At 42.3% G+C, this 12,163-nt stretch overlaps 1 protein-coding gene across 1 annotated transcript; it reads left to right on the forward strand.

The window, feature by feature from the left end:
- Window positions 1-3,135: 3,135 nt before the first annotated feature.
- On the forward strand, window positions 3,136-11,849 carry LOC125517166 (glutamate receptor 3.1-like). Its single transcript, XM_048682352.2, has 9 exons — window positions 3,136-3,282; window positions 4,245-4,585; window positions 4,685-6,027; window positions 6,108-6,385; window positions 6,828-6,859; window positions 6,961-7,367; window positions 7,564-8,788; window positions 9,030-10,936; window positions 11,572-11,849. Exons 2-7 carry the CDS (start codon window positions 4,321-4,323, stop codon window positions 8,011-8,013), a joined length of 2,775 nt encoding a protein of 924 aa, XP_048538309.1. The 5' UTR covers window positions 3,136-3,282; window positions 4,245-4,320; the 3' UTR covers window positions 8,014-8,788; window positions 9,030-10,936; window positions 11,572-11,849.
- The last annotated feature ends 314 nt before the right edge of the window (window positions 11,850-12,163 follow it).

Raw genomic sequence — 12,163 nt, forward strand, 5'->3', positions numbered from 1 at the left:
GGACCTCATCAACGGCCAGATCCAAGAGGTCGACATCTGGCAGAAAGACGACTTGGCGGAAGAAGAGCATCAGGGCCAAACCACCATTATTAGTCCGAAGCTAATAACCCCCACGCCGCCCTCCTCTTCATCCAGACCTGTAGAAAAAGATCAACGATGCCGCATCGTGCCAGTCGCATCCGTGGAGGCTTGAACTTGGCAAGACGCCAATCATGGCTGGAGACGGGGACCAGCCACTCCTGGCCAGATCCGGTGACTCCTAGTCCCACCGCTCCCGCTACGGCGGCACCGCATGTAGCCTACAAGCCCATCCACCATGGTGTCTGATTAGAAGGATATATAAATATACAAATGAAAAGGCCCTTGTTATCCCTCCAACAATATATATAAAGCTTATTGGGACGTGAGAAAGCTTGCACAATTTTATAGTGGCTATGGAAATGTATTGCCAGACAGAGATATACGATTTTCGTTCGGCATCCAAACCGCTTGTGTCATGCTTAATCGATGGTCACTCTAATTTTTCCGGCGGGCCTTCCCTGTGGTACTGCAGCCTTACATGTGTACTAATGGTTGGAGTGTCATCCGGTGGCACCGCTTAAGAGAAAGTTGTTTACATGTTTTTTTTTAATCATGTACTCCTCATCTCCATCTAAAAAAATATTTATAGAGAATCCTTATCTCCGTCTGGAAAAAGAAGTAAAAAAGAAAAGAAAAGAAAATCACCAACGCAACCTTACAGCGAGCGCCACTTAGCATAGTCCTCCATTTAAAAAAATATGTGAGGTCATCACCTTCATATAAAAAGAAAAAAACATTTTCACCTCCATCTAAAAATAATATCCCAAAAGCTTTTTCACTACGGCCAACCAGTTTATACCACGTGGCATAACTGGTTGGCCGCTCTTCATACATAACTTAATGGGTTTAATGAGTTTCATACAGCTATTCATTAAGGAGAAAACCAAAACTACTTGGAGTTAATAACTAATACGTTTCCTTTAACTAACACGTGCACTGCAAGGATTTACGTGCATGATGTTTTTTCCTCTCCCCACGTCGTATTGGGCCGGCCCATTCGTGCACATCTCTATTTCTAATGGAGCAGTTGGTAGTCTCGTTTTCAGGTTTTTTTCATCCCACCTCCCATGGTTTTTTATACCTCCTTCCACCTTCGCTGGTTTTTTTTATACCTCCTTCCACCTTCCCCTCCCCCTACTTCATTGGTTTATATTCGCGTCATCCTCTCACACAACGAAAGAAATCTGAACAGATCAGAACTTTCCATACTGGCGCAAGTTATTTAGTAATGTAGAATCAATCACGAACAATCGCTAAAGATCAAATCTAAGTTAATTAACCTTACCTTAAATCACTCAATCACATTGATTTCCAAAAAAAAAAATGCTCAATCACATTAACCTTACCTTAACTCACGGATAGTAATCAATCTTCAAACAAAGGAAAAAATACATCGAGGGAGCAGTAAATAAACTCCCTTTCTTATGACATGTATATGATCTTTCTTTCCCTCTCCGTTGTCGAGCGTTCTTGATTCTCAAGGCCGATTCTTGGGTTGCGTCACTAGGTCGCGACGGTGCCGAAGGACGAGGACGGCGAGGCCGGGTGCCGCGGCACCGCGTTGGCCGCGGCCGGTGAAGGAGGTGAAGAAGGGCGGCTTCCCTGACCCTGGCCGTGGCTGTGGCCCTGGGAGTTGGTGCGGTGAAAGCGACACTTGAAGGACCCGGCGTGGGTGGCCGGCGTGCAGACGCACTTGTAAGCAGGCTCATGGCCCGCGCTGGACGGCGCCGACGCCGACCCGGGCCACCTCCTCCGCGTATCCTTGGAGCTATGGCTGGCCAATTTACATGAAATTAATTCCCTCAGTTGTTGTGGCAAATATAATACACATAATCCATATTGTTATGCACTAGCATGTGTGTGTGAAATAGATGGATTATGGTCCTGTACCCAATAAGATCGATATGTGTGTGTGTTAGAGAGAGAGAGGGAGAGGGGAGAGAGAGTGAGGAAGAGGGAGGGAGTGTGTGTATGAGGATTTGATGGTAAAAAAGGTTGTCAATGTCATTTGATATGTATGAAAATATTAATATTAAAATCTTAAAATTAATATGGTCCCGTTGAAATGCACTAATATAGTTAGAGAAAGACATGAGGAAAAGGAAGAACCGGGATCGATTCCTAGTCTTCTCAAGGTGGCCACGTGGGTTTGTCTAAAAAAAAAAGGTGACCGCGTGGGTGCTGCTACCAGTCCGCCCAAGTCTCGTTCGTGATAAGTTGTAGGTGCGCGTCCTACTTGAGGCGATTCAGGCCGGTTTTATTTGAGTTTTTTCTCTCTTTTTTCTTCTTCATTTTTTTCATTCTTTTTTGCACTCCGTTTTTTTTGTTTTGTCATTCTTTTTTTTTCTTTTTTTTATTTCCTTTGTTCTATTGGTTATTACTGTACATTTTTTGTATACGTCAACAACATTTTTTTCTAATACACATCTAACATTTTTCAAATACAAACCAACCATTTTTGTAATACATTGTCAAGATTTTTCTGTACACATTTTTTAAATGCTTGATTGTCATTTTTCAAATACAAGATTAACATTTTTTCAATACATGGTCAACAATTTTTTTTGCCATTTTTACAAAAAAAATAAATGCTTGATTAACATTTTCTTAATGCATGGTCATTTTTTTTCTATACACATTTAACATTGTCCAAATGCTTGATTAACATTTTCAAACCCTTGTTCAACATCTCTTTAAAATGCTTGATTCACATTTCTGTATACATGATCAAACATTTTTATCATTTTTAATACATGGACCCATACACATTTAACAATTTCCCAATTCTTGATTAACATTGTTTAAGTACTCGTTCAACATTTTCTCAAATGCATAACGTTGACATTGTTCAAAAGTGGCATCATAAGTTCCAGGGAGTAGAAAAGAGATTAATCAACGAAACCGCGCGAACTTTGTGATGCTATTGTGTTATATCAACATTGTTCAAAAGTGGCATCATAAGTTCCAGGGAGTATGTGTTTGTTATGTCACCAAATTCAGTACATATAGAACATGGAAATACAGTAATAGTGAGCTCACTCGGTGGGAGCCCGTCACGGCCATGGGAATAGGATCCTCCTCGTACTGCTCCTCTCCTGCCCTGCCCTGAGGAGCAGTATCGTCCGTCGTCGCCGAGCGGCGCAGCAGCCGGTGGCCGAGGGGAGACCGAGATTTATTCTCCGGAGGCGCCGAATCCGGCTCGTAAGTCGAAATCCCTCTCTGTCCCGCCTCTCGGATCCTCCCACCGATCTCCTACTTCCCTGCCGCCAATGCCCGCCTTTTCTTTGGACTCCGAGCGAGGAATCGGAGGGAAAGCTGTGTACTTCCTGTGGCTTCATACCCCGGTAATGGCGGCCCTGCTTGCCGTTGCCGCTTGGTCTACTCTCTGCGTGCCCGTCTGCAAGGTGTTCGATGGATTGTGCGCAGGGTGTCGGCCCGGCTGGCCTCGTTTCACTTCTTCCAGGTTTCAGTCCGTTTACCGCCGGTTGCTGAAAATGTGCACGAGAAGCATAAGAATGCTGGGATATGCGCTCTTTGTTTACCGTTTACTGTCATTTGTTTGGTTGCAGGAAGCACCCGGCCTTAAGCATAGTACTACATATAAAGTTGTATGTTCTGTTCTGTTCTGTTTGTTTGTTTGCTGTCTGATGATTGAGACAAGTGCATAATCTAAAGTTTGGCACCTGCACCTGCACCTGCTCCTGCACATTTATGTGTTGGAAACTGGAATCTGTTCAGTGTAGTATGGCCATGCCACATGTTTTGGCTTTAGCCTAAGGACCACATTGCTTCTTGACTTTCTTGGATGCTTGCTGGCCCAACCTTGGATCTGTATCTTTCTAATAGTCTTCTAAATCAGAAACATAACGATTTTTTTTGTGCTGCTTACTAGATTCGGTGTGTTTACTTAGCGTGTTTAGTCGAATCATCTGTCATTGTTCTCTCAAGTTGCTTTTCCTTGCGATATTCAACCCAGCGGTTTAAAATTCCTGCAATTGCTTCATTCAGATTGATTTTTCGCTTCTTTGTTGCTGATTTCCTTTCAACGTTTGGGCTGAGGCTCCAAATGTTGGTACTCTTTTAATTGGAGTATGTTACTTTGGAGAATAGAAGAATTATGCATTGGTATCATGATAACATATGCCTAATGGTTTTTCTTACAGGAGGGCGTTTCCAACACATAAATAGTTTGCTAGCATGCAGACAGTGTCCAGTAGCCTTTGCGCCATTTGAGGCATAATGGACATAGCTTTTCTCATGTTGTTGGTTCTTTCTCTGCTCCTGTTCCCTAATGGCATCTGCAAGAGTTTAGCCACAGGACCTCCTGTTGTGAATATTGGGTCTATTCTTCAGTTTGACTCCACCACCGGGGGTGTTGCGGCAGTTGCCATCCATACAGCCTTGGAAGATATCAACTCTGATCCAACAGTTCTAAATGGAACTACACTAAAGGTTCAAATCAAGGATACAAATTGCTTTGATGGTTTCCTTGGCATGGTTCAAGGTAGGCTAGCTTTAATGCCACTCATTCATTTCACAATCTTCAAATAGTTATTACTTCTGTTGTGGAGTTGTGGCAATGATGCCGTGTTCCTTGTATCAGCTTTGCAGTTCATGGAGACTGATGTTATTGCACTCATTGGCCCTCAGTGCTCCACAATTTCTCATATCATTTCATACGTAGCAAATGAGCTTCGAGTCCCTTTGATGTCCTTTGCTTCTGATGCAACTCTTTCATCGATACAGTTCCCGTTCTTTGTCAGGACGGGTCCCAGTGATCTCTATCAAATGGCGGCTGTGGCAGAAGTTGTTGACTACAACCACTGGAAGATAGTGACTGCCATATACATTGATAATGTTTATGGTAGAAATGGCATTGCTGCTTTGGATGATGCACTTACTTTAAAGCGCTGCAAAATATCCTACAAGGTTGGGTTTCCTTCCAACGCTAAAAGGAGTGACCTCATAAATTTGTTGGTTAGTGTCAGTTCTATGGAGTCTCGTGTTATCATTCTCCATACTGGAACTGAACCTGGACTCAAGCTTTTCTCTATTGCACACCAACTGAACATGATGGGCAACGGCTATGTGTGGATTGCAACTGACTGGCTGTCTGCATATCTTGATGCTAATTCATCAGTTCCTGTTGAGACTATATCTGGTCTGCAAGGTGTTCTTACTTTACGGCCACATATTCCCAACTCAAAGATGAAGAGTAATTTGGTCTCCAAATGGAGCACGCAAAGTAAAAAGTACAACTACAGTGATGTTTGTATAAATACTTATGGTTTTTATGTTTATGATAGTGTCTGGGCAGTAGCTCATGCTCTGGATGCCTTCTTTGATGATGGTGGTAGGATTTCCTTTTCAAATGACTTGCATGATGGAACTGGAGGAACTCTTCACCTTGAAGCAATGAGCATTTTTGACATGGGAAATAAATTACTGGAGAAGATTAGAAAGGTAAACTTCAGTGGGTTATCTGGGCAAGTGCAATTCGATGCTGTAGGCAACCTCCTTCACCCTGCGTATGACATCATAAATGTCATCGGAAATGGCATGCGGACCATTGGTTTTTGGTCAAAGTATTCTGGCTTGTTGTCGACTGTCTCTCCAGAGGCTCTAGATTCAAAGCCTCCTAATACTTCTCTAGCCAATCAGCATCTCTATGATGTTATTTGGCCTGGGGAGACTGCACAGAGGCCTCGAGGATGGGTTTTTCCTTCTAATGCCAAGCAGTTGAAAATTGGTGTTCCCAACAGATTTAGCTTCAAAGAGATCGTCACGGTAGACAATGCTACTGGGTCAATGAAGGGTTATTGCATCGATGTCTTTACTCAGGCATTGGCTTTGCTTCCTTATCCTGTTAGTTACAAGTTTGTACCTTTTGGGAATGGTACTGAAAATCCTAATTATGACAAACTCGTACAGATGATTGAATCAAATGTAAGTACGGAATGCCTCTTTTTTCTTCCTCGAACCATTTCATCATATACCATGCTGACCAGGGGCATCTTATCCTGCAGGAGTTTGATGCAGCTATAGGGGATATTGCAATTACAATGAGGCGGACAGTAACTTTTGATTTCACCCAGCCATTCATTGAAACAGGCTTGGTTATCTTGGCTCCGGTTAAAGAGCATATAACATCGTCCTGGGCATTCTTGCAGCCATTTAGTTTGGAGATGTGGTGTGTTACAGGGCTATTCTTTCTTATTCTGGGTGTGGTTATTTGGATTCTTGAACATCGGATCAATGACGATTTCCGTGGTTCAGTATGTCAACAAATAATAACTATTTTCTGGTAAGGAGCTGACCTGCACCTTTTGTACCGTCTTCTTGTATATCATTCCTGTTTTCGAAGTGTTGATGTTTTAACAAGTCTTGTGCAATATGTTGCATACAGCGAGCACCTTAGAGCAGTGGCCAGTTAACATACCTAAATGAAGCATCTAGTGATTACCAATGAACTACTCCCTCCGTCCCATAATATAAGAGCGTTTTTGACACTACACTAGTGTCAAAACGCTCTTATATTATGGGACGGAGGGAGTATTATCTTAATAATCTTGTGAGACATATATACATGCACAGCATATATATTCGCTTAATGATATTTATGATGCATTGCTATATTTTTTCCTGTTTTCACATACTTCTCCTGTTCTCCACATGTATTTGCCAAATGCTCTTATAATGGCGTGATTCCTTGCTGTGATTATAATTTCAATTTTTATTGCCTGCAGGTTCAGCTTTTCGACTTTGTTCTTCGCACACAGTGAGTAAACCAACCTTCTCTCTTATGTGTTTTTTTTGGCTATAACATTTTGTTCTGAGGCATGAGGCATGACTCGTGATTTCATATGTATCTGCTCGCAGGAGAAAATACTATGAGCACCTTAGGGCGTGGTGTCCTGATCATATGGCTGTTTGTTGTTTTGATAATTGTATCCAGCTATACCGCGAGTCTTACTTCCATCCTGACCGTGCAACAACTCGATACTTCTATAAAAGGAATCGAGGACCTGAAAAATAGCAATGATCCTATTGGTTTCCAAGTTGGTTCTTTTGCACAAGACTACATGGTCAAGGAGCTCAACATCTCACGGTCAAGGCTAAGAGCTCTTGGTTCACCACAAGAATACGCTGAAGCCCTCAAGATAGGCCCTAAGGAAGGAGGTGTTATGGCCATTGTCGACGAGCGCCCCTATGTTGAACTGTTTTTGTCAACCTACTGCAAGATTGCGGTAGCTGGCACAGATTTCACCAGCAGAGGATGGGGCTTTGTAAGTACAGTTCAACCATATTCTTTTATTTAAATTAGAATATAAGAACAAAAATTGCTGTTAATGTCCTGGAATAGAGGTTTTAACTTTGAATAGTTGTGTCTAGTCTTTAGTTTATGCAACTTTTATTGCACTTACCTGCGGCTACTTTGTTTCACAAATCGAAATGTAGCACCTTACAAATTCATTCTGCCAGGCATTTCCAAGGGACTCCCCTTTGCAAGTAGACCTCTCCACCGCAATCCTGTCTCTGTCAGAGAATGGGGAGCTGCAGCGGATCCATGCCAAATGGCTCAATACAGGGGAGTGCACAACTGACAACAGTGAGCTTGTCGACTCGAACCAGCTCCGCCTTGAGAGCTTCCTTGGTCTGTTCCTAATCTGTGGTGTGGCATGTGTTCTCGCGCTGCTACTCTACTTTGGTATCATGCTATGCAAATATCTGAGGCATGAACCGTGGAAGAGCCTCAGAAGATTCATCTCGTTCGTCCATGGGAAGGAGCCGCCGAAGAACAAGGAGAGGCAGTCCATGAGCCTGCCTGGAAGCTCGACGACAACAACGCCGATGAGCAGCCATAGTTCCCTTGACATGGAAAGGCCGGCCAGGCCAGTCAGAAACGGTAGCATTATTGATATGGAAAGCTAATTCATGTGTAGAAAGCTAGTTAACAATGCGGTCGACTAACCTAGGTTCTGGTAGTCGGACAGCAGGGCTGTATAGGAGGATTCGAAATACTTCGTAAGTACTCCCTCCGATTCAACTTAATTAACTTTGACTTGGTACAACCTTAGTACAAAGTTGTACTAAGTCGGCGCAATTAATTTTGATCTGAGGGAGTACTAAAGTTTATGAAATAACAGAAGGAAGGATTAATAAGAAATAGAAATATTGAAATGCTCCTCCTGTCCTACATATATTGTTTTTACCTTTGCATGTGTTTGATAGGGCGTAGTAGTAGTGTGTGGGTACTTCAGTTAGAAGGTATGCAGTGGACCAGTCTATCGACCGTGTGGCAATGCCTGTAGTTTGTAGCACTAAACTTTGATGCCCATTCATAAACTAATTTAGACGGAGCCGCACAAAGATTGTGTTTTTTTTTTTGCTCACACACTCTGTTTTGTCTCAGTTTTAGTCCAGGGCAACTTTGAAGCTTATCCAGGGCAACTTTAACTATTTACAGGAGAAATTGTTAAAGACCTTATTAAGAAGTGAAGAAGAATAGACGTCTCCAGTTTTTGTTTCTCCAACTCTATGCCTACACTGTAAATTATTTATGGATTAGCTTCAGTTGATGCAACTGTACTCTTTCTGGTAGGTCTGAGATGCGACTGAGCCAGATCGATCCTGAGCTAGCTACTTGTCTCCCTTAAGTCTTACAGCAAGACAAATGCACTGGACTACAAAGAGGAAATTCCTGCAGGTCCGTAATGCATCTATTTTGGTTCTGGCATTTTCACCAATCATAAAACAGTGTTTGTTAGTAGCGGAGTGGTAGGCGGACGCAAATCAAACCATCATTTTTCTTCTAAATACACATGTAAAAGCATCAATGCATCTCCATCGCTTAATTTTATTTGTCATTCTGTTCAATACCTGGTTCAGGAAGAGCTCCTTTTCCGGTGCAAAATGTATAATGCATATGTTCCTAATTCCAATTACAGGCATATTCATCGCGCTTATGTTTTGACGTGTTGCGGGGAACCAAGAGCCGTTCAACAGCGCATTTCTGGGATAAGCCACTGGTCTTACAGTAAAGGTAGCGGTGATGAACTGGTTTCAAGCGTGCTGATCAGTTCTGCTGTTACTAATATATCATGGCATCTTGCTGCTCTCGGTCGATGTTCTGTCAAATCATCTCCAAAAAATATCAGTAGCACCTGTTTTATTTCCCCGTCTTTTTTGCGTTTTGATGCACAGCCTGCTCTGTTGCATATCGTTCCTTGCGTGTGACTGGTTTCGTCGCCGTTCACTCTCGGTTGAACGGAGAAGCGAAAGCGGGCAAGTAAGCCTGTCTACTCTGTCCCTTTTGTATAGTCCTGGGATCAGAGAAGATAGCTGGCAATCTGGATCAGCCTGGTTTTGAAACGCGACTTGTTTTCCACTGACTGTTTTGCGTTGGCAGCTACTGCAGTTCAAGTGGGAAGCTGGAGAGGAGGAAGAAGACGAAGGTCCCAACAGCCAGAGCAAAAAGGTGAACCAATGCTTGCCTTTTTAATTACTAGGAGAAAGAAACATTGAGGCAGAAATTACTTCCAGGCAAGATCGATCGATTGGCAGCTAATTTAGTAGGCTGGATGGCATTGAGAAATCCAGAAACGATTTCATACACATATGGTACATGAGTACATCCTCTCTCTCTCTCAAATATTTGAGTATTCATAAAAAAAAATGAATTTTCTGAAATAAGGGAGCACATCTTCTCCAGAATTGATCACCGAGGTCATCTATTAAGCAATCCAGGTTCGCCTAGTTATCTATTTCAAAATTTATGGCGAACAATTTGGGTGGTGTTTTTTCAAAGTACAAGGCACATATTTATAGTTCATTGAAATGCATCTATCTTTTGACCTCATTAATATCTCATCCTTCATAATAAAGTATGGGAAACGCTTCCTAACAGTAATCTGATAGGAGCAAATCTTCAGACTAGTCAAGAGACGTCGATGCAGCTTTCATCTCATGGCTGAAATTGATTCCAAATCTGGGCGATTTTGTTCCCATGTATTCACCCATAATCACTCCCATAATAATTGCACCAGCCCCAAACCCACCTGTTCCCATCTCCCTCGCCTGTTCCCAAATCACCTCCATCTCTGAGCTCTCACCCCGAATCCATGCGCCATGATTCAGCCATCCCCCATTGGACCATGAGATTAACAGGGCCGGTGCGCCGTCCCATCCGGTGGCCGCGCCCCTTCTACACGACGCACACAAGGAATGAGCTCACAACCCCCTTGCCGCCCCCATCATCTAGACTTCTAGAGTACCTTCTGCTGAATATTAGTTGAGCTACAGGCCCACTTAACAATTTCAGAAAATCCCTAATGGCCCATGTTGTCAATTGAGTGGTGAGAAGTTTAGTCCCACATGGCTAGTTGAGAGAGATGTATACCAACTTATAAGGTGAGCTCTTCTCCCATTAGTATGAGTTGGTGTAAAGGAAGGAGAGGTGTTCCACACGCGCGCTCCTCCTCCTCCGCTTTATTGCTGGACCATCGCAGCTGCTGCTACGGCCGACTGGCCTACTGGAGGGTATAACACATTTACACCTCTCCTGTTTACTTTCATGTGTGCAGTACTAGTGGTTTGCATAGATGTTTCTACTATCTGCCTAGTACGTGCATACATCATCAAAATTCAGTATGTCATTAACACTGCCTATGTCATGTTCATGATTTATTATTGGATTAAATTAATCGAACAATTGCTTAATTTCTCAACACCTTCATGGCACGCGGCTTCCGGTTCACCGGGGCATAGGGTTTTCCTGGTTGAGGAACGGAGCCATCACTTAAGATTCGCCCCCTCGAACACCATCATCTGCAGGAACCATCCTCATCTAACCTAGGTATTGTGTCCAGGAAAGTCTTGATATACTCCTCTCTAATTTATTTATATGTTCTATATGGTTTTTCGTTATATGTGTGCATATATATGGTTGTATAGTCCTTTTTGTTGGCCCCGAATTTGGACAATCCATTGTGTACTGTATGGCTCAGTCATCGACTGTTATCTCTGAATTTGTCACGTACATGAAGCACATGTGCTTCCCAATTTTGGGGGCAATATCTTTTAGGATTTTATTTTCATATATACATGCTTCCAAGTTCCAACTGATAGTGTATATATATATATGTTCTTCATGCTTCCTAACCATATGTGTTTCTTCATTGTAATGCATATGCTTCTTTCGGAGAGAGAGTTTGCTTCATTTCGTGTGAGGGAGCAGGCATATGTTTCTTTTTTCTTGATCTGGAGAGAACCATGCATTGCTTCCGAAATATGGCCATGCATTGCTTCATTATTATTCACCCACTACAAGTGTATGCTTCTTTTACTGAATTATTTTGTTTTATGCTGCAAAAATGTACATTATTCACCCACCACAACTTCATTATTCACCCACTACAAGTGTATGCTTCTTTTACTGAATCACATGCATTGCCTGACGCTGATTGATGTTTTATATGTATATTTTTGCAGCATAAAATTGTAGTCGTGCTTCTCAGTTTTGGGCATATGTCAAGGATATTATAATGATGTCTAGAGCATTACGAACGGGATGAGGCGTCACCATTTGTAGGGCAGATTCCTTGTTGGCGACAAACTAGCTGTATATGTGGAGCTCTTCCATGATACGATGCTGTCAGGCAAGGGTGGAAATAATGTATTATGCTTCTTTTTGTTGAAAAAGAATTGTCACTAGCAATGTGTTCGTCGTGGACAACTCCGTAATTCCTTTGAAGCTTATGTAACTTTCATAGAGCAAAGTATCCTTTTCTTTTGATGCAAACAAATTGATATGTGGCTGGAAGCAATTCTCTGGTCGGTGGAAACAAGAGAGTGACACTTCTGAATTATTGTGTCCAGATGACAAAAAACCTACTCCCTCCTTCCATCTATATAGGGCCTAATACGTTTTTCAAGACCGCCTTTGACTATTGACAAGACTAATTATACATGAGATGTATAATATGAAAATTATATCATTGGAAGCTTCTTTCACATACGAATTTGACTGTATGCTTTGTGTAAGTTGCATGTCATATATTATTGCACTAACATTTGGTCAAAG

This window comes from Triticum urartu, chromosome 6A (genome assembly GCF_056163025.1).
Source record: "Triticum urartu cultivar PI428250 chromosome 6A, HENAU_Tu73, whole genome shotgun sequence".
NCBI lineage: Eukaryota > Viridiplantae > Streptophyta > Magnoliopsida > Poales > Poaceae > Triticum > Triticum urartu.

Coding starts and splice junctions, on each gene's coding strand:
- LOC125517166 (XM_048682352.2), top strand. CDS start 4,321: ATGGACATAGCTTTTCTCATGTTGTTGGTTCTTTCTCTGCTCCTGTTC. Junction 4,586..4,684: donor TTTCCTTGGCATGGTTCAAG/GTAGGCTAGCTT, acceptor TCCTTGTATCAG/CTTTGCAGTTCATGGAGACT. Junction 6,386..6,827: donor CAAATAATAACTATTTTCTG/GTAAGGAGCTGA, acceptor TATTGCCTGCAG/GTTCAGCTTTTCGACTTTGT.